The sequence below is a fragment of the Aulostomus chinensis genome, chromosome 6 (assembly GCF_037954235.1).
Source record: "Aulostomus chinensis isolate RoL2024-O1b breed Wild chromosome 6, RoL_Achi_v1.0, whole genome shotgun sequence".
Taxonomy (NCBI): Eukaryota; Metazoa; Chordata; class Actinopteri; order Syngnathiformes; family Aulostomidae; genus Aulostomus; species Aulostomus chinensis.
In genome coordinates, this window is record NC_141325.1 from 13,198,163 (window position 1) to 13,220,546 (window position 22,384).

The following is a 22,384-nucleotide window of genomic DNA, read 5'->3' on the forward strand; positions in this document are numbered from 1 at the left end:
GTTTGACACTTCAAGAAGTTAATGTTCTAATATTCTTCTCGCAGCAACAGAGCAGTAAATCACTAGTCCGGCGGAGAGAAGTGCCAGAATTCATTCTGTTAGTCACTCAGCGCATCACCAAGTATCCAGTGTTGCTAGAGAGGATTTTACATTACACTCAAGGTAAGTCTTCTCTAACGTTTCCTGAAAAAACTGAAAATATATGAAACTCTTCACACTTTTATGAACAAAATCATGAGGTGCAACATAAAAGGGCATCTCTTCTTTCACAGAGGGAAGTCAAGAACACTCAGAGTTGTCCAGCGCTCTGGCTCAAATCCGTGATGTCATTGCAGCAGTGGACCTTACTGTAAATAAGTATGAGAGGTGTCAGGAGCTGCAGGAAGTGCTAGCCCGGCTGGAGAATAAGAGCTTTGCCAAGCTAAAGAATGGCAAGGTGTTTCGTAAACAGGACCTGCACAGCAAACATCGAGATCTACAGCACAAAGGCCTGGTCTACTGGAAGACTGCCACGGGGCGTCTAAAAGGTATGGAGAAGAGCATCTGCACCACTTGATTTTTAGTTTGGTAAACAACCAGTGTTCATATGTCTCCACTCTTCTCTTTTCAGATACATTGGCTCTCCTGCTCACAGACATTCTGGTTTTCCTGCAAGAGAAAGATCAGCGCTTTGTTTTTGCAGCAGTGGTAAAAGCCTCAACCTGAAAAGAAAAAAATCTGACACCTTATCCAGCTGTTTATTGTATTCTCTCTCACTTTTTTATTTGTTTTATCCACTGTTTCAGGACCAAAAGCCTCCAGTAATTCCGCTGCAGAAACTCATTGTTAGAGAAGTAGCCAATGAGGAAAGAGGGATGTTCCTCATCTCTGCCTCCTCAGTGGGACCAGAAATGTATGAAGTTCACACCACCAGCAGGGAGGAGAGGAATGCTTGGATGAGACACATTCGACAAGCTGTAGAGAGGTTTGTGTTTCAAGTCATCTACCCGCACACATAAATGCATACAATGAAGACAAATTCATTGGAAAATCTCGTCAATTGAGTACAGAAGTATAACAAATGCAGATGCTTACACGCAGAACCAAATAGGTCACACTGAATGGTTTGATTAATATGAAAATAATATGAATCAGATGCTCCAACCCTTCAGTAGAGTTCCAGAGACTCCTAGAGTCTATTCCAAGGCACATTGAAGTTGTTATGGCGGTGCATGTTGTCCTTCATAAGTTACTTCTTGGTGTTTTTTTTCCTTTAATATTAAAGTATGCCTGGTTCAGTACTTCCTTCTTACTTGTTTGCATTTGGCACTTCTCCCCAAAGTGACAATCCGTGCATAGTAGTTCAAGGAAATGTGTGTGTGTGTGTGTGTGTGTGTGTGTGTGTGTGTGTGTGTTACTCATTATCTAACCTATTCCTAATAATCTACATGGCAGTTGTCCTGAGGAGGAGGAGCTGGAGGAGCGAAGTGCTGAATCAGAGGAGGCCAGGCGAGCAGCAGAAGTGAGAGTTCAAAAGATCACCAAGTTTCAAGGTATGAAAACATTGTTGAGCACAAAGTATCTGTTACTGGATTTAATTGAAAAATAATTCAATGTATAATTATGAAACAAGCCTGTGATACATGTCAATAAAGTCCTAATCTCAGTGTTTGTTTGGTGTAGAGACATTGTTGGGTCAGGACCAGCGCATCTGCAACGGCTTGGAGGAAAAATTACAGTTGTATGCTGAGCTCACGGAATTAACCCTCTGCTCTCCGGAAGCTTTACCACATCGCCATCTGCTGGTTCAACCAGACACTGACAGTGAGTCACCAAGACCAGCCTCGTCACTGCTCTCAGCGGCACTCAGAGAAGGTGAGAAAAAATCCATCCATCCTCAACATCGTCGTCTTCTGCTTATTCCTTACTAGTAAGGGTCGTGGGGGGGCTGGAGCCTATCCCAGCATCAACGGGCAAGAGGCGGGGTTCACCCTGGACAGGTGACTGTCCATCGCAGGGCCAACATACAGAGACAAACAACCAGTCACACTCACATTCATACCTACGGTCAATTTAGAGTATCAATCAGCCTAGTCTCCAAATTGCATGTCTTTGGACGGTGGGAGGAAGCCAGAGTACCCGCAGAGAACCCACGCAGGCATGGGGAGAACATGGAGACGCCACACAGAAAAATCCCGCGCCCGAGCTGGGACTCGAACCCGGAACCTTCTTGCTGTGAGGCCACAGTGAAAAAATAATTTGGAAAAATACCATTGAAACAATTTATACATTGTTTTGCGCTTGGGGTTTGACGTGTAAATACTTGAAATGGAAACTGTTTAAACATTTTGTAATTACTTTGCAAGATGTCTATTCATTACAAGAGTAACAAACCAAACCATAACATGAAAAAGAGAATTCGCCCTGGATCGTGAGACATGACTACTTAAGAAATAATTTATGTATTAAAGGGTTTTGTGTTACCATGTAAAGGTATATCACAGCATTCTAAAGAAAAGCCCCACAGGTAAATTATCTAATCCTGCGTTAACTTATTAAGCATTACATGAGTACACTATGCATACAGCTAATGGAGCAAACATTATATGGCAAATTCAGTCATGGCGTTGCTCAGTGCTATTATTCTTCAAACAGTCACAGTACAATTACATTGTGACTTTGTAAAACATTGCTAGTATAACTTTGTGACATATTAGTTTTTTCTTGACATGATGATTACTAAATGAAACTCATGTTAACCTGAAAACAATGACTGATTTTTTTTCAGGGTTTGGACATTATTACAAATAATTGATATAATTTATTTACACAACTTAACAAAGTATGTAACCAAAGTTTAACTGTTTTTAGACATTCTAATTTTGAAATGTTATATATCATCCCATCCATCCATCCATCCATCCATCCATCCATCTCATTTTCTTCCACTTATTGTGTTAAGGGTCGTGGGGGGGCTGGAGCCTATCCCAGCAGCTTTCAGGCGAGAGGCAGGGTTCACCCTGGACAGGTCACCAGTCCACCACAGGGCCAACACACAGAGACAGACAACCATTCACACTCACAGTCACACCTACAGTCAATTTAGAGTATCAATCAGCCTCGTCCCCTCTTGATGTCTTTGGACTGTGGGAGGAAGCTGGAGTACCAGAGAGAACCCACACAGGAACAGGGAGAACATGCAGACTCCACAAAGACAGATTCCGTGCCCGAGCGGGGACTCGAACCCGGAACCTTCTTGCTGTGAGGCTCCAGTACCACTCTATGCACCTCCGTGCCGCCCTATATATCATCCCTTTTCACTCATTTTTTGTTCATGTTAAACACTATGTATCAATTTCTCAAAGCCTGTCTGTCATGTAATCACACATGCTTTCAGTCGTTATGGTGGACTTGATGTTTTCTCTGTGCCTTGAGGGCATGGAAAGACGTTATTTTATTGGCAATTTCCTCACTGCCCTTTCAGCTTTGTTATGTTCACCATCAAAACTTTAATTTCTTTGCAGAGTTCAATATCAGGTAATTCTTTGAATAGGTAATTAATGGAATCACCATCGTAGATGTAAAAAGTTTAGAATGAGCTGTGTAATGTACATCAGTACTGTAATAAATGAAGAATCTAATTACAATTGTGTTTTAGAATTAAAAATCTGACTCTTGTTTGCTTGCATTGTAGCAGAGAACCTGATCAGCCTCCTGCAGGCTCGCGATGACAGTCTGAGTCCTCCTGTCAGAGGACCCGACTGCTGCAATTACAACAGCCATGGCAGCAGCATCCAGGAGTCTCCCTCTGAGCGTGAGTCACCAGTGTCAATTTGAATGTTCTCTCGTGTGAAAGTTCACACTCTGAAATACATGCAGTTAAAGACAGTTTGTGTGGTTATTTTTTCTCTCGTTCCTGTAGCAGACTATCTGAGCACGCTCAGTATGAGCTCCACCTCTCTTGGGTCCGACAGTGACTTGACAGGGATGGACAACATGTGGAGCTTTGCTGTTGAGCCGAGAAGAAGGGATACCAAAGACACTCTCTTAAAGGTTCTAGCACTTTAGTTCCTGCTGCCAAAAAATGTTTATTGGTGTGGTGGATTAATATACATCAGTAACAACATGGTGTTCTCTAGGTGGCAGAGAGTGTTCAGAGCCTGACGCAGCTTCTCTACAGTCTGCAGGTGAGAAGGAGCACAAAGATGGTAAAAACTGTACAGGATGATGAACAGGATTGGTTTCTAGTTCCTGTTTAGACACAGTTCCAAGTTTGCACCTAATATATTCTCAGCACAGAACAAAACACAGTGTGAATATGTTAAATAATATTTCAGTCTGTTTTGCTCTGTGTTTAAGTTTAAGTCATTTCTAACTTCATAAAGGTTTTCTGGAAGTCAAATAGATTTAACTGCAGATTTGAAAGGATTTGAAGGAATGATTTGAATAAAAGTACCATTTTTCTGAAATAGGTTAAAATACATGCAGTAGCCTGAGTGTAACCTGGTTCAGTTTTGTTTTGTTTGCAGGCTGCTGTGACCCTTCAGGACAGCTTTCATGAGGTCCAGAAACTCCTCCTACAAGAGGGAGAAAAACCTCAGCTCAGGATTCTAACTTCCCTCCAAAACAACCTGGTATCGTCACATTAGACTATTATTGCAAATATTATTAAACTTCATACAAACGGCATATTTTTTAACTAGATTGAAGTTGCTGCCTTTTAAAAGAACAACATGATAGATTAAGTTTTTGTTGTTGTGCAGGAGCAGGAGAGGCAAAGGAGTCTTGACAAGAAGAAAGAAGAAGTAGAGAAGAAGAGTTTGGAGAAGAAGAAAGAAGAGATGGATGAGGTGCAGAAACTCCACATGAGGCTCAAGCAAGATCAGCAGCGCTGGGACAAAGAGTGTCTGGTCAGAAAGAAACAACAGGTGAGCCTCATTCTGATGTTCTGGTCCCATCAATCAATGACTCTCAGGATAATCCCACAAATCCCACATTTATCTTAAATGAACCAGGACATACAGCTCACCAGAAGCTTTTAAAGTCCTGGATTATCTCTAACCCTGCAAATCTAACAAACCAAAAGTACAATGTTTATGATGTGCTTGTACTGTTTACAGAGTGAGCAGGAAAATGCACTGGAGCAACGGGAGCAGCAGTGCATCCTAGAGGCGGAGCGGCTGCGGTGCGAACGCAAGGAACTGGAGGCTCAGCTGCTGGAATACCAGCAAAACCTAGATAGACTGACAGAGGGCCAGAGGAGTGTGGAGAGGGAGAGGGAGAAGATTGAAGCCCAGCAGAGACTGCTTCAGAGCTGGAGGCACAACCGCCAAAGCAGCCTGCCTGTTACCATACCACTGGATGGATACAAGGTAAGAGACCGCAAAGGGTGCAGAAGCAAGAAGATGATACAGGAATGAAGAGTGGAGTTGGAGGGATGGGTATCTCACCTCATTTTTTTGAATCGCCAAGGTTTCTAGCCACAGCCGCTCAGGCAGCCTGGATGGAAACTGTTCAGTATATGAAAACGAGGTAGCACTACTCGCCTCCCTCCAGAAGAACCACCTCCAACAACCCACCAACAACAACCAGCACCAGTGTCTGCATTCTGCACCAAAGAAGAACCTGGATGATCCCCAACAGGCCCCCAGCTACAGCACTAACCTGGGTCTCACTGCTAGCCTCTACAACAGCCTCAACACCCTGCTGAGTCAAACACACAGAAAACAGCCTTCAGATGGCCTGACGTACCCAAGCTACACCAACAGCCATGGCTGCACCCGGCCTCTGAATGACTCCTTTGGCAGCAGGGTCACGGCACAACCACAGAAGACCAATAAGAGTAAGTGATTAGACTGTGAATAAAAATCAATGGTTATTTCTGACCAGTCCTCCTAACCCTGATCTTTCTTCCTCCTGTCAGACTTCAGTCCACAGTTGGACCAACGATCCCTGGGACCCTGGAGGCCGCAGGTCACAGGTGAAGGACTCTATGAGGACAACTACCCCTCCTCTCCCTCTCTTGCTCCGCTCCTTCCCCCGCAGTCTTACCTCTCTCTCGAAGGACAGAATGGGGAGGAGGGAGGCGAGGAGAACATTGTTTATCTCTGATAATATGAACAATGGAAGCTTCCGGATGTATAACTGGATGGATAATAATATACTTGTTGCTTGTATGTGTTTGTGTTTGCATCTGTCAAAATGTGATGGATGTGAAGTTGTTTTTTTTTTTGTTTTTTTTTTAATTTGTTCCTTTGATAATCAAGTAAGTGAGTACTTGCTGGGAGGAAGTATACACAGATATACGTGCCTTGTATGTGACGGCCATTAATCATCCTCCTGCATAATCAAACCAACGTGCCTTTCTTCCCCCACTGAAAAAAGGCTCTTTGTAAATCAGCTTTTATTATTTGTACTCCTCATATCAGAAGACAAACATGTTGAGTTCAACTTCAGCTCATTAACTTGGTGTCTGTGGTGCTTACTTGATGGCAGAGGCACCTATTGGCTCCAAACACTGAGGCCAGGATGGATGTTAGCACTTAAAGGAAACTCCCTCCCCAAACTATGTACTGTTGCTTTCTTATTATTTCCTCCTTGTGATTTTTAATTCTATTTATAAGGGTGTAGAATAAAGGTTCTATTCTGAGGGGGGCTGAAGAGATTTCCATATTTATAAGGGATTGTAAGGAATAAGGGATTCAAAGAAAGATAAATATAAGTATGTATAATTTTATGGAAGGGCTACCTATGCACACTATTTTCTCCTGGAGGTTCTTCTAGTCCTTTCTTTTTTCCACAAAAGTGCCAAAACTCTCTTGCTATCTGATACTGTAAGTAATTTCTGAAAAAGAACGTCTGTATTTCTTTGTTTATCTTCTTTTCTGACAAGTTTGTAATTTATTGTGTATAAATGGCTTCTTGCACTGTCAAAAGTTATAATTTGATATGTGTACTCTGTAATCTGAACTGTGACGTGCCATATATTAATATTGAGCTGCATATAAAGAGGTTGCTGCAAACTTATTTGTATTTGTCATTTCTGTCTTATTAATTCATTGTCTTTTTAGACGATGAGTTTCAGAGCATCCTTATTTAACCTGTCCGAGTTGTATCTAATATTTACTTTTGGTTCTGCTGAAACACTGCTGACTTTGAGTCTCTTAAATCTTGGCAAGACTTTCTAATTCTCCATACATGTCCTGTAACATGACATATTTCCCAGATACAGTCTAACCATCTTCTAGTAGTCAAAGTTGTGCCCAGTGTTTGGGTTCGGGAAAATAGTCCAGACTATGTTTCTGTTTTTAAATGGCAATGTCACAAAATTTTTAATTTTTCCATAAGAAATCTCATGCACAACCTTTTCTCTATTAATTCAGGTAAGAATATCTTAGGGAAAACAAGTATTTGATGACATTTGGCTGGGGTATGCTAACACTTCCCATCCACTACAATTCATCGCGCAAAGCTAAGTCTATTTTTTTTGTCCAGCTCTGGGGAGAAGGGGATATAGATGTGTTTCACAATAACTTGATTTGTTCCTTCAAGATATAACTGCTTTTAAAAAGCTTTTTTTCTTAACGAGAATTGTAGAAAGGGTTGTTGAGACAAGCAGCATGGTGGTGTGGTGGTTGGCACGATCACCTCACTGCAAGAAGGTTCCAGGTTCGACTCCCGGCTCGGGCACTGGATCGTTCTGTGTGGAGTCTGCATGTTCTCCCTGTTCCTGTGTGGGTTCTCTCTGGTACTCCAGCTTCCTCCCACAGTCCAAAGACATCAAGAGAGGACGAGGCTGATTGATAATGGTTGTCTGTCTCTATGTGTTGGCCCTGTGATGGACTGGTGAACCCCGCCTCTCGCCCAAAGGCTGCTGGGATAGGCTCCAGCCCCCATGACCCTGAACAGGATAAGCGGAAGAAAATGGATGGATGGATGATGACATCCTCATAGATCTGATCTGAGCTAACGTTAATGATTCAGTCAGCTACTGGATAATCAACTATGACAGGACGTGTATGAAACTAGACTAGGACTCAAACAGGAGGACTAGGACATCATATTAAACAAGTTTCTCTCCTCAGGAAGAGCGAGGCCGCAACCAACCCTCTCAGAGGGTTAACATTATATTGCCTGAGATTTCTGGATTTCCATTTATAGAATATGACTTTTATCTCCTGCAGCAGCACTGTCAACAGTTTAGAAGTTGAGATTGCAGCTCAGATGCTCTTGAGAATGTACTTTAAAACTCTTCTGTGTGATGTCAAGGAGCTGAGGCAAAGGATAAGATCATGATGTTCCCCTTCAGCTATAAAGGAAAAATACAACAGCTTATGTTTCTTGTTTCACCATGCCCCCCACCCCCACCCCACCCATAAAGCTGTTTTTTATGTAAATGTTTTTGCATCCTGATGTGAAAGAGCTTAACTGTCTTCAGCCCGGCCCAACTTGTTTTGGGATGTTGGATCCTGCAGCCAGGATTCACAATCTGGTGGAAAAGCTGAAACCAGGAGAGCAACAGAGGAGTTTAATATTACATAAACACACAACGGTCCACACATACACTGCAACAGCTGGTTTCCATCAGTTGTACTACCACTATATGAACATCGGGAGGCAGTACTGGCTAAATGTAAGCCGCTGACTCCAGCTAAACAAAGATTTTTAAGTTCACCTTTAATTGCTGCCAATAATTGTAATCCGTCTCTTGACTCTCTTTTTGAAATGCGCTATAGAAATAAAAATAGCATTGACTTTTCTTCCTGTGTATTCAAGAGCATCTTCAGACCTTGGCCAGTCTCACAATAGCAACCTCATGAAGAAACATACCAAACCGGTTTTAGCAGGAAATGTTTATGGCTATAAATTATTGCATGTTGTCATCCAAACAGAAATTAGAACAACCCTGCTGCTGTTGCTATGTGTGATATAAACTATATCCTTATTCTAAATATAGGTCAACAACCAGCACCAGTGTCTGCATTCTGCACCAAAACAAAAAAGAAACAGGCTCAAGTGTTGAAGATTTTCATCACATTTGACTGTTGGAAGAGTTATGTTACCGTTTTTCTTTTAACAAGCTTAAACATTTGGAGTCTGACGTGTTTATTCATCTTTTAAATGAATTATCTTGTTGGAGATAATGAATAAACAACTTAAGTATAACAGATATATATATTTTTTTTATTTCTATTTTTTTTTTTGCCATACACTGTTAAATATTTGGTTCCATCCAGCTGCTTCCACTATTTCCTTGGATTTCACATCAGAAATACACTGTTGTGTAGTCAAGACATTTTTAGGTTTGAGTTGCGAGGGTAAAACCAAACCACATTCCCTCCTGCCAGGTCTGCTCAGTGGTTGTTAGAAGTAACTAGACTGGTTTGGAAAACTAGCACCACGACTGTGATGATACAGTACATGGAGGCACTGCTGGACAACATCCACCAGCAGGACAGGTGAGGGCACTCAAGCCTGTCATATTTATAAAATGGAAGAGGAAAGCACCAGTCCTGCTCCCAGCACACTTAAAGATACAAAACCTTTTTTTTTTTTTTTTTTAGATATATCAAACTAAGCCTTTTATCTAGACAAGAACTATGAGTGGTAACTCCAGCAGACACGTAAAATGGTGCTGCTATGCAGCTCAGTGAGGTTGGACCACGTGACTTCTCTTGGTTGTTATTGATGTATTATATATATATTTGTTTTTATCTTCATGACGATTTACATTCTAGATTCGCACTAAAGGTATCAAAACTATTCATGAACATATGTAGAATTATGGAGGAATTACAAAATGACACGTTTTATATTTTAGATTCTTCAAAGCAGCCACCCTTTGCTTTGATCACTGCGCTGCTCGCTCTTGTCGTTCTCTCGATGAGCTTCAGGAGGTCATCACCTGAAATGGTTTCCAACAGTCTTGCAGGAGTTCCCAGAGATGCTGAGCACCTGTTGGCCCTTTTGCCTTCACTCTGCGGTCCATCTCATCCCAAACCATCTGGATTTGGTTTGGTCAGTTGACTTCGAAGGCCAAGTCATCTGGTGCAGCACTCCACCGCTCTCCTTCTTAGTCAAATAGCCCTCACACAGCCGGGAGGTGTGTTTGGGGTCGTTGTCCTGATGACAAATAAATGAAGGTCCAACGAAACACAAAGCGGACGGGATGGCGTGTCCTTGCAGGATGTTGTGGTCGTCATGCTGGTTCAGCGTGCCTTCAGTTTAGAATAAATCCCCAACCGTGTCGCCAGCAACGTGCACCTTTTAGTAAATGTTTTGTTCTTGAGGGATGCGGAACCATACATGGTAACTTCATTGAGCTTGACTTTCAACATGACATAAAATTGAATGTTTTTTTTTAAATTGTCCCAAAAGTTAAATAAAGTCCTGTGGTGTCCCACGATGACCTTCTAGGGTTGAAATTTTAAATGTCCAAATATTTCAATGAGTGCTCGATAAAGGGTTGAGAGATAGTTCAGCAAAGAAGGAGAACGTTGACCTGTTTCAACCGTCACGGGATCTTGGAAGGATCTCTGGGACATGGTGAATTTTTGTCACACAGCAAATGACATCTGCTAAAATTAACCAAAAACAGAACATAGTGCAACTAGAATGACCATCTTTTGTTTGAACAACTGCACAAACCAGTCCGGCTTAATTTTTTCATCCACATTCGTCCAGACTCAGAATAAACTGTATGTAGTGCAGACTTCAGGACATTTGAATGGAAAAGCTGAGGTTTCTTTTTTAATTAACTTATTTGTTGCTAAAATGGAAGGAAGCAGCGTCCAGAAATAGCTGGATGAGAGACAGTTAGGAACTTTGAAAGATAAAATATTAAAAAAAAAAAAAACCTAATCAGTGCATCCTTTTGTCAATGTGGATGTTCCAATTCCCCCCAAGGAACAAGACTGAAGAGCACACAGCCAAGATGCATTTTAACCAAGTAAAAACTATCACTGATTTTATGATTGAATTTATGAGCCCGCCCACCCCCAAAAAACAAGGTAACAAAAAGTCACAGTATATTAGAAAAAGGTCAAAGGTCATACAGCAGTCGATATATCCTGAGTGAAGAAAATAATCTGAATTTCAATCAAAGGTTGTGTACAAAGTAGAAAGTCACCTTCTAGATTTTCAGTAGAAAGTAGTAGAAATAAGTGGTTCACTTTCTGGAGCTCTGACATTTTTCTGGAGGGTTGTTTAGAAAGACTTTGGTTAAGATGTTGCAAGATGTGCTTTCTAAAATAATTATACAGAAAAACTACAGTGTAGATTAGATTAGAGTGTAAAATGCTACTGTGTTTTTGGTGAAGGTACCACACACACACACACACACACACACACACACACACACACACAGGCTGTTGGCGGGAGCTGCCTCGTCCCTCACGAGTGCAGAGTTGACAGATCAACATAGAAAGAAGCAGCAGCCAAAAATCTTGTTTTCCCGTGGTTTGTGTTCAGTCAGCCAACAGGAGCCTTTGAGTATCGCAGCAAACGTCTGAATTCATCTTTCATGGTTTGTTCTTTGATTTTAGATGGAAGATCTTCAAAGGTGCATCCATATTTTAATCCCAAATATACAAAGAGGCCCCGCTAAACTGATGCAGGGAAGGACCCATCTTCACACGCTTGTTCTTGGCTGTGGTCTTACTCTCACCTTCCTACGTTTCCTGAAAGAGAAACAAAAATTATATTGTTGTTTTGTTACAATTATTGTGGTTTTTAAAAAAAAAATCATTATCCGGTGTGGATCATGGGAGATAATGTGGGTTTTTTTTGGATGAGCTGTGACACAAAGTTCAGACATGGGGACACTGATAGGAATGCTGTGCAAACTAAAACCAGAAAGGGTGTGTGTGTGTGTGTGTGTGTGTGTGCGTGCGTGTGTGTTATTTACCTCTGTGGTGGAGACACCATGCACTTCCACAGGACAGCGTAGAGGGTCAATAAAAATGTGATGAACACTGCAGCTGCTATCACTCCTGCAAGCAGCAAAACACTCAACAGATATATACCACATATAAACACAGTTACACATATGCTGATACAAAAGTAAACATCACACACACACACACACACACACACACACTACTGCTGGAGTTATCTGGAAACCTGATGTCATGATTTACTTTTCACTCAGTTGAATGCACCAATTCCTGCAAGATTTTAACAGTGATGGAAGCACACACAGTAGTCTAACTGTTCCTGTGTAAGTCCGTACCAAGGTTCAACTAAACAGTAGTTGGAATCTTGATTCTGGACTTTGGTTCTGGTTCTAACGCAATCAGTCCAGGCTCACCAGGGACGATTCCACTGCTGCTCCCGCTTAACGACTCCTCTGTACCTGACGGATGAGTAGAAGCTGCGGTTGAACCTTCAAGAGGGAAATAAGTAGGATTAGTTTCCAGTCCTCTTAAGTTAGTACACACTGATACTACAAGTGCGTTTGGAATTTATGAGTTTAAACCACAACTGGATTTGATATGATTAAAAAATATATATACATTACTAGGCATTTTAGCTCAGAAACACTTGAATCTCTCTCGTGTGATTAAAACTACAACCCAAGAAGAAGAAGAAGAAGGAGCAGCAGCAGCAGCAGCAGCTCACCGTTTGTGTGTTGAACATGTAAAGCTCGCCATGTCAAATCTGGGTCAACCATCTGAAACGCAGCACAACAGTTGTGTTGGATCATCAAGTGTGTAAGTAGAAACACCACTGCGGCTCGGCTCGGCTTGTAGAGAAATACACAGAACTCCAGGGAAGCAAGTGGATCAGCAACACAGGATATGAAACTGCTGCCGGAAGTCCAGCAAAGAGAGGAAACCATGCAGCCGCTCAAATATTTATTGAACACTTGCAGCGTGCAGGATTACATCTTTAATGCAACACAATTCAGACGCCTGATTACTTTTAAGACTTTACACTCCCACACAGACACAAAGTTACTTTGCTGTCCAACCGAAGTGATAAGATAACGCCGGTTTTGCCATTTAGCTTCATACCTTGGAGCTGTTGTCGAAACTGTTCTCGTTTTTCGTCCACATTTTTGGAGTCTGCGGTCAAACTTCATCAGAACGTGTTTTCCTCTCACTTCAGCTGTGAGCCAAACAAGCCTCCGCCGTGACGCGTTCACGTACTTCCTCAAAAACCTTACTTTTCATTGAAATCCTGTCGGTTTTATTTCTGATCAGTGACTGGCTAATACTTGGTCTCTATTTCAAAAACGCGTTCGTACAGATTTTTTAACAAAAATTCAATTAAAAAAAAAAAAGAAGTTGTTCTTCAAGTCTCCAGCCTAGCAATAACTGGTATGGAGTCAATGTGTCACGTGACATGGAAACTTTTTGGGGAGTCAAGAAGAAAGAACATTAAGATACAAATAAAAGCTGTACAAAGTCTTGTAACAATTAAATACAATAAATGGTTGTGTCCCTGGGTTGTATGATACGGACACTATAGGAAAAAAATGAATTTCCCGTTAAAATAGTAAAGATATGACAAATGTAACAAGAAAAATAAATCGGTGATTCTTGTGTCCAGCCTAATATCTGATACCGATCTACCGATCTTAGGTGACATGACGTAGCCACAAGACCAAAAGTTAAACAGATTAAAGGATTACTTTTGTTAAATAATAAAACAAATAGGTGGCTCTAGTAAGAATATCTGCTATTGATTTAGAGTCTCTAGGTCACATGACATGGTTGCTATTGCAAATATTCATAGGAAAAAAAACATTCGACAAGAGATGCGTTTTATTTGTCCGGTCTATCTGGAGTCACGTGACTTTGCATGAATTTTACACCGACGTCTACATGTTCTTACTGTCAGCAACTGGCCAGAATAAACTGCAGGATGTGAGCTAATCGAATTACTCAGTTTAATCTAACTTGAAAAGAGGACAAAAATATAGACCTTCGAGAAAAAAAAAAAGACAAGATGGCACAGCATGGGGCCTTTTCTTTAATTTACCAAAGCAAGATTACATGGCGTGTGTTGGGACACAAATCAGTTTTCCAAAAATATTAATGCGGACAGAGAACCGTTTATTATCTCAAGTCGTTGTTTTAAATTTGTAGACCACATCAGGATCAAAACGTCGAATGCAGACCGTTTTAACACAATGGCCAGAAATCCCTGACCTGCAAAATAGCTACAGCATGACTTCATACACCTGACAGACATATTCAGCACATTAATTTGAAAAAGAAACACAACTCAGAATAAACCCGCACAATCTTCACGTTGGGAATCAGTCAGAAGAATAGCATACGAAGGTCAAGTTAGTGTCCTTTATGAGAACCATTTATCCTCTCTAAGTTTAAGAGAGACAACAGTCTGCAGAGATATTGCACCTAATAATTCACTGTAAAAGCAGACAGGGCGTGCACATACGCTCACACACACACACTCACACACACAATTCCTTTCACACAGGCACTCAAAACATTAACGCAAGCTGACAATGTTGGATGTATCAGCAAAACGCACGTACACACAGCAGAGTAAAATACACAACCAAAGGCATGTTTCCAACCGATCAGCTTTTCTTGAAGAAAGAAGACCCTCCCACTCACAATTACGTGTACAGAAAAAAAAAGAAAAGAAAAGAAGGTGGACCGAAAATAAAAGTCACCATTGGAGTGTTAAATACATGCATGTTGCATTCACTTGAGAAAAAAAAATACTGTTTTTCTGATTTCACGAATTAATTATGTTGTTAACTCAGAAATACGGAGCAGTTGTTTTTCTGAATCAGGGGAATCATTTTCCGAAGAAGTTTTGTTTTTCAAAATTGAGATTGTTTTTCTCAAGAATAACAAGAAATGGATTTTTTTTTTTTTTTAATGTCGAGTTTTCTAAATGAATGACATTTTCTTTTCTCCCAAGTGAATGCAATAATACCCTCCCGTAGTTTTATAATACGCTTCGGTTGTGAAACCACTCAAGTGGTTCGGCACACTGACTATGATGGTAAAAATGTTGAGTAATAAAGGGGTCTTTATGGGCTAAAAAAAACAAAAACAGTTTTTTGGGGGGGGGGGGGAATTTATTCTTTTTTAAATCTAGAGAGTTGAAGGTAGTCACACAGCAGTAAGGCTGCATCTGTGGAGGAATGCCTGGGTCAAACAAATCAGCTTTAAGATGCTTTCATCGACACTGTCACTCAAAATGGGAATGTTTCAGAATTAGTTATTAACGTGATAAGACAGAAGAAGCAAAAATAATTTAAAAAAATGTAACTTAATCCATAATGATAAAGATTGTTTAAAAAAAAAAAAAATCTGTAAAATTCTGCCAGGTACTGATATCACAAGTCAAAGCAGTCCCCTGGCTCTGGAGTTTAGAGACTGGAGTCAATATGGAGGCTCAGTGCCACCTAGAGGGCAAACGAGGTCCTGCCTGCAACAACAACTGATTGCAGAATTTGACTGAAAAATGACTCACTGAACGAATTTACAATAGAAGACTGAGATTGTCAGATTTGAAATGAAGCCAAAAGAAAAATCACAACATAACACTCTTTCAAAAATGTTTAGATCAAGCTTTTAAGATCTGAATAACATTAAATGGTTTTCAACGACACATCACTGATATACAATGTCACACTTATTACGCCCTCCGCTGGTATTGAAACACCACACAGATGTCGACCCCACAGACAGGTTAAAACTAATCCAGGTGCTATTTCTTCCCCTGACCCAACCCCATCACTCCTGCAGCCCCCATCAGTCTAAATAGGTCACGTGTAGGCTGGCCGCCACCTTCCACCAGGTCCCCGCTCTCATCCTGGAAGCCCATGGGGGATCAGACGTTGCTGCTCTGTCCTTTGTGTTGACATCCATTGGCTGGTGCATGATGGGGGTTGTAGGAAAAGCAGAAAGGCAGACAGAGGCGTGTCCACGAGGACAAGGCAGCGACATCACATGATTTCACAGCATGAGTTCTGTTTCCGTGCCTGCGACAGGGATGGGTGGGTGGTATTGGGGGGGGGGGGGGTTAGAGGAATAACATGGTCACAGATCTTGACGGCCGATGGCCTGCTAGTCCAGTATCAAAGCAGTACTCCCCCAAAAACTGTAATTTGCCTATCAAGTACACACAGTCAGGCAGCGTAAACTCCTTCCTGCAGGTCTTCTTGGTGACTCCAGTGATCAGACAACAACTGAACTTATATTACCAGCTTCAGGCTGGTGGAGACTGATAACTAACAACAGCCAGACTGCTCAAACCCTCAAAGACATCACTTGGTACAAACTGATAATAATAACAAAAACAAACAAAATACTCAAGAGTGCTAATTTGTTTATGTTTTGTTCAAACCAAAGTATTTGACATCACAGCATAAAGGATACTTGGATTATCCTGGAAGATGCGCTGTCGTCTGCCTGCATTAGCTTTAAGCTAATGACATACAGATGGCATTTTCTGATTTCTGGAGTCACAAATGAGTAATGCAGGCTTGACGAAACTTAAAAGGTCAATTAAATGAATGCTTGAAAGCACCATTTCTGCATTCTTCAACCATTTTCCAAAGATTTGGGGCCAAAAATGGTCAGTTGTTAAGGACCTAATAACTGCCGACCATTTTGGCGGCTGTGCTAAAGAAAAGACCTCCACCAAAATGTTCCTTTGTGCCACTGAAAGGCTCAGATCATTACAAGTGTTAAGACAACATAAGGTAAAAGATTTATACAAAGATAAATCCGTCGAATTACAGTTCATGTCTTGCGGGTAAGTGATTCTTTTTGCATGCCAGCTAATGACTTGACCTCCCTCGGTCTACAATGGGCTTCACCCAGCTACAGGGATTTTTGTTGCAGCCGTCTGACAGGCGACCCGACTATAGTGGACTGATTCCAATAATTTCATCACAAACATGAGAAACAGGGCGCACAGGTTTATGTTGTTGTTGTTTCAGTCAATCAGTACTTACAGTCTTATAAAAGGCTTTGGACTGGGTTCCCAGGTGTTCTGACTTGGCCACCAGATCATCCAGTTTCTCTCCTCTCTCTAAAAGACTTTCCATGGTGTTGTGCTACGGACACAAAAATATTTGATTAACACAACAGTGCTTGATGAGAGCCGGGGAAATGCCGCATAATATGTATGACATTGGGGCCATAAGTTGTCTGATTAAGTCAGCGAACGAAAAATAGACCGGCTTTACTTTCCATATGTGTGTGTGCTGCTCTAAAAAGGAAGACCGTGTTCATACATGTATCTGGTCTCATTTTAGTTCAGTACTTTACCAAAATGATCTTTGTTTCATCCAGTTCTGCCTGCACTTTGGTCATTGCATCTGCTTCTCTGGGGTTCTGGAGACAAATAAGAATAACAGCAAGCTTTGAGGTAAACCGCTGTTTTTATAACAAGATACATATGTAGTTCAATATCATGTCACTATTTCTCCTTTAGATTTACTTTAACATAATTATGCTCATATAGAATTGAATCGCTAGAAACAAAAGTCACTGGAAACACTGGTGATCCACAAAAGCGAGTCTTGTTTTCAGCGTCTAATTAAAAAAAAAGTCAAAAACAATCAGGTTTTCTCTTTAAATTATTTTCTTAAAAAAAAAATCTTACAAACCTGGTATTTCGCTAGATGAATATCCAGGGCTTTGTAGTTTATGGTTTCAGGCTTTCCAGACGGCCAGTCTATACTGTCCACTTGCTTGGAGAACTCATCTAATACCTTAACAAAAACAGAAATCAGTCGCCGTAAAAAAGTTGCCGTGAAAACTCAATAGTCATGTGTTTATTTAGGTATATTGTACTCACCTTTTCTAGCAATGTGAAGCAGACTCTCTGTGGGTATTCGGTATCTGCTATGACCACAGCACCGAGGTTGTCGTTTCTCACGTAAACATGGCACAGATACTCTAGACGAAAAGGACATTGTGAGAATGACATTGACTGACAGTTGTATTCATGGTAAAATCAAACTGAGTCTACTGAGAGGATACCTCAATTGAAACTGTGTGGTAATAATGAAATATACTAATATTTTTGGACACTAAATTCAAGCTCTCATCATTGATTTCTTGTTAAAAGTTTGACAGACTAAAACTGGACTACACCTGCTTGTTTTTACCTTGTTCTTTGACAGAGGCACGACTCCCAACTGTTGACCGTTCCACAATCAAGGCACTGGTGAATGTCATGAACTCCTGAGCACTGATTGAAACCAAGAGAATAATACAGCTTTAGGGTAAAATAATAGATATAGTTAAGTCAGAGTAAGGATATGGTGTACACGTTAACACGTGGAAAATGAAAGTATCACAATAACAGTATTTTGTTTCATAATTCTGTCGGACCAACCTGGAGCGTTGAAAGAAGCTGAAGGAGGAGAGATCGTAGGCCGCTTTGAGAAGGTTGGATTTGGTCGCTCCTTTGTAAAGGATGCTGAGGCTGTAGAGCTTCATGCTGCCACCGAATCACTTCTGCCCAGTCAGTCCCAGCAAATATACAGTCAGACAATCCTGCCTGATGACCTAGTCTGGAAGATGACACAAGCTTGAAGCACATGACAGCATTAACACTGATCCAGCTCAGCTAGCTGTCTAACAAAAACACAGCTAAGGAACTGAATCCGTTAGCTAACAAGTGAAAGTAGCCGCCTTGTTGTTGGAAGTTACTAGCTAACTAGCAATTAAATGTTCATTGTCCGTAAATCTTTCTTTCAAAGGATTAATATTAAGTGGTTAAAACGATTAATTATCAGAGTTTATATCTTAAAACGGTGGAATGATACTGTGAATGTGTATAAAACTGAATATATTTACAAAGTTACGCTGAGCTAGCTAACATTACTGATGCTATCCGGTCTTCGAGAGGCCTTTGCTAACTTACCCGATAACTCCGCAGCAAAGCGTTCGATTGCCGTAACACAACTGAATAAATGTTATATCCCACAAAAACCAAAACAATTGGTCTTCAGCTTAGAGGTGCGAGCGTCCAAATCACACTGAAGAACTTAGCAAGATGTCATTAGGCGACCAATCACCACGTCACGATCCCCTACAGGTCCAGCGTGATATTAGTCCCAGTGGAAACAAGCTAGCCGAAAACGTACCTGTTCCGTCTGGCTAAAGTCAAAGACTCCGCCTACATCCCTTCCAGTCAACTTTTCTACCCTAAATTAACACATTGAAGCCAAAATTTTTTGGCTGAATATTCATAGCATAGTCTCAACATGAAGCAAGTGTTTTTCCTATCCGAAGGAAATGATTTCCCTTTCTTTTTACTCACCCTGTGCTCAGTAACCTGTTGAGCTCCTCAGGGATGAACAGCACTTGTTGGATGAGAAGACTGGACTCTTGAGGATGTTACAAGATAATAATAAAATGAGACTTATGAAACTATTGCCAATAGTAATTTTTCATTCCTTTCTCCCAACGGCAATAAAACTGTACAATACATCTCTGTAAATGCACCGTCGACCATCCACACTCACTGCACTGTCTTTGGGTTAATTCATGTAAATGACCCACTTATTGTACAATCCACTTATTTTTGCACACTGCTCTTTTGCACTTTGTGTATAGTCTTGTTCTGTCACTATGTACACTATGTGCATAACCTTGTTCTCTCTTCATTCCCTGTTTGTTGTTGTTGAGTGGAGCACTGGAACGAACTGATTTCCCTCAGGGATGAATAAAGTATTCTGATTCTGATTTTGAGTCTGATTTTAATACGCTTCATCCTCAACGACTACGATATTGTAATATTGGTAAACATACGCTACATATTCAAAATGAAATTATTATAAACAGTTATCATTACTGGAGTCTGGTAAAGTGCTGGGCGTGTGTGAGTGGCCCGTGGGTCTATCAACTGTTTGACATGGCAAATGGCACTCTGAATAGATGTTTTCTCTGGCAATCTTGCTCCATTAAACAATTCCCTCCTGGCCACTTAACTCAGCGGTAAATGTTTTCCACGACAGAAGTGTGCAGGTAATTCATTTCCAAGGCAACACACTGAAATCGTTTTGGCATGGAAACCGCTAAGACTTTGGTGCATTTGTTGACAGGCCGGCAGCACCGAAGGATGAAATTATTTTACTTTCTTGGAACTCAGCTTTGTTTGCGTTTAGATATTGAGGTAAATTGCCAGTGTAGAAAAGCAGGGTTGAATTTTTTTTAATAATATTTATATATTTTACATTTTTTCTGCCTTTTCTGGAATTCAGGTTTTTGATTGAAAATTGAATTTGATGTTTTTTTATTTGTTTTTGTTACAGTATTTTCTTATGGGCTTATGCGGACATTATAGACCCCACCGGACGTGAACAACAACAAAAATGAAGATGAATTCATATTTTTTTTCATTTGTTGGGTAATATTCTAAATTGAAAACAGCGATACATGCACAGACAGGTGCGCAGGGAAAGAATAAGCTATCAAACATCGCTTTTAAATCTGCACTGCTTTACGAGAGGTTTTTTTTTTTTTATTATTTTGCAATTAGCTATTCAGTTCCTTCAGTTATGTAAATGTGTTTGAGACCTGCTCTTGAACATGATGTAGATGAGCCGTCTATGGAATACAATGGCCGGGCAATATCCCATCAAAGGATAACTTTGTCTTCACACCTCAATAACGGACGTATCGAAACACTATCAGGTCTCCACAAGTCTCCTGGAGGACGAGAGAACTTCCACACAGGGCACCGATGTCCTCGTCGTTATACGATGGAAAAGGTAAAATAGAATAAAATAGAATAAACAAACAAATACAAAATTCGGTCAAGGAACTGTGTAGCTTCCTGTAACGTCACACACATTGCCTCCCCTAAATTGCTTGAAATATTACAATCCATATAAAATATTTAGTTTCAAATACTCTATCTATCTATCTATCTATCTATCTATCTATCTATCTATCTATCTATCTATCTATCTATCTATCTATCTATCTATCTGTGAGTATTTTTTACAGATAATTCCATCTTCCTTAGACATTTTGGAGATTTAAAGGATGATTTCATTGACTAAAACCAGTTAGCATTGATTCCGTCTTTGGTTTAGCAGGAAATATTTCCATTATGTGACATCCACTGTGCTAATTTTGATTTGACATGAGCAGCAGGAAAGGTGCAATGACATAAAGTCCTTCACATATTGGCTAATGCTGGATATAACCCCGAAGTCCTTTATATTTCCTTTTCCTGTAATCACATAACATGATGTTTTAAGTTTGCTTTGTGAAGAGATGTGGTTGGAGATTTATCTGGCAGGTCTCAATGCGCAAACAACCGCAGAAGGTTGACTTAACTGGATATTCAGCTGCTGAGAGGCCCTTGGTACACATTCTGCTCCTGTCTGTAAAAGACGGACCGCAAACAGACCTCTGTCGCCAGGGCCAGTGATCACAGTTCTACTTCCAACCTAGTTTAACAGTCAATGCATTCTTAATGATCAAAGTCAAAGTAGACCAAAACAAAAAAAGAGAACTGGAAACACAACATTCTCATACAACATTCCTATACATGTTGTAAAGATGAGCATCGTGGCAGACATCTTAAAGTTTCTCCATCTCTCAGGCTGAATTTTTGTAGAAACCTGTACAGAGTGACATAGGGAGGGGACAGTTAACAAAAAAAAATTGTTAAAGAGATTTAACAAAGAAATGAATGTATGAGCAAATTTGGTCAACACGTTTGTGTCTTTAGGTCAGTGTCTCCATCTTTAGGTTCATGGTTGTCAGGTCACTGGGGGAATTGATAGAGGGTCACCTTGCGGACAGTCAGAGCCTTTTTTTGAAATGTATTTTTAGCTCTGACCTTTGATCAGGTCAGGTGAATGGCGGGAGCTGATACGTACAGATGCAGTCTGCCACCTACCATTGTTAGAGTTACAGGTCATTCATCCCTCTCTGTTGCTAATTTTAGACTTGTTGCTGATTATACAAATTATTGGGTAAGTTTCCCTCATTGAGCAAACTTGTGGGTGTTTGCAATTTCCCTGGCGGAACATCCAAAAGGGATTAATAAAGTAATCTGTCTGTCTGTCTGTCTGTCATCATTTGGTGCTTTATTTATTCTCAGAACATCCATCCATCTTCTACCACTTATGTTCGGGGGGGGGGGGGGGGGGGGCTGGTGCCCATCCCAGGAGGCAGGTTTCACCCTGGACAGGTCACCAGTCCATCACAGGACCAACACACAGAGACAGACAACCATTCACACTCACAGTCACACCTACGGTCAATTTAGAGTATCAATCAGCCTCGTCCCCTCTTGATGTCTTTGGACTGTGGGAGGAAGCTGGAGTACCAGAGAGAACCCACACAGGAACAGGGAGAACATGGAGACTCCACACAGAAAGATCTCGTGCCCGAGCGGGGACTGAAACCCGGAACCTTCTTGCTGTGAGGCCACAGTG

At 40.9% G+C, this 22,384-nt stretch overlaps 3 protein-coding genes across 9 annotated transcripts in view; 1 reads left to right on the top strand and 2 right to left on the bottom strand.

Annotated features, from left to right (window-relative positions):
• Nucleotides 1-6,999, top strand: part of LOC147260165 (rho guanine nucleotide exchange factor 28-like) — a 41,270-nt gene extending 34,271 nt beyond the window's left edge. For 5 of the 6 annotated variants that reach the window (XM_086206609.1, XM_086206604.1, XM_086206606.1 and 2 more), the window contains 14 exons: nt 45-162; nt 273-527; nt 611-687; nt 786-964; nt 1,435-1,532; nt 1,663-1,854; nt 3,674-3,793; nt 3,902-4,032; nt 4,119-4,166; nt 4,509-4,613; nt 4,743-4,907; nt 5,100-5,351; nt 5,452-5,821; nt 5,903-6,999. In XM_086206609.1, the coding sequence (XP_086062735.1) occupies nt 45-162; nt 273-527; nt 611-687; nt 786-964; nt 1,435-1,532; nt 1,663-1,854; nt 3,674-3,793; nt 3,902-4,032; nt 4,119-4,166; nt 4,509-4,613; nt 4,743-4,907; nt 5,100-5,351; nt 5,452-5,821; nt 5,903-6,090 (2,298 nt within the window). In that variant the 3' untranslated portion in view covers nt 6,091-6,999. The remainder of the gene's footprint in view (nt 1-44; nt 163-272; nt 528-610; nt 688-785; nt 965-1,434; nt 1,533-1,662; nt 1,855-3,673; nt 3,794-3,901; nt 4,033-4,118; nt 4,167-4,508; nt 4,614-4,742; nt 4,908-5,099; nt 5,352-5,451; nt 5,822-5,902) is intronic. The other variant, XM_086206605.1, reaches the window with a different exon arrangement.
• A 4,213-nt stretch (nt 7,000-11,212) lies between these two features.
• LOC147260166 (uncharacterized) lies at nt 11,213-13,431 on the bottom strand. 2 transcript variants are annotated; one of them, XM_086205370.1, is made up of 5 exons: nt 12,993-13,431; nt 12,598-12,649; nt 12,287-12,361; nt 11,885-11,969; nt 11,213-11,657 (listed from the first exon to the last, which is right to left on the bottom strand). In XM_086205370.1, the coding sequence occupies exons 1-5, from the start codon at nt 13,032-13,034 to the stop codon at nt 11,609-11,611; spliced, it is 303 nt and encodes a 100-aa protein (XP_086061496.1). In that variant the 5' UTR covers nt 13,035-13,431; the 3' UTR covers nt 11,213-11,608. The 2 variants fall into 2 exon arrangements, with proteins under 2 accessions (XP_086061496.1, XP_086061495.1); XM_086205369.1 differs by lacking the exon at nt 12,993-13,431 and having other exon boundaries at nt 12,598-12,845.
• Nucleotides 13,432-15,031: 1,600 nt separating this feature from the next.
• On the bottom strand, nt 15,032-19,039 carry ykt6 (YKT6 v-SNARE homolog (S. cerevisiae)). The gene is made up of 8 exons (XM_086205371.1): nt 18,850-19,039; nt 18,319-18,496; nt 18,089-18,171; nt 17,776-17,876; nt 17,585-17,689; nt 17,244-17,309; nt 16,928-17,029; nt 15,032-15,949 (listed from the first exon to the last, which is right to left on the bottom strand). The coding sequence occupies exons 2-8, from the start codon at nt 18,420-18,422 to the stop codon at nt 15,914-15,916; spliced, it is 597 nt and encodes a 198-aa protein (XP_086061497.1). The 5' UTR covers nt 18,423-18,496; nt 18,850-19,039; the 3' UTR covers nt 15,032-15,913.
• Between the last annotated feature and the right edge of the window lie 3,345 nt (nt 19,040-22,384).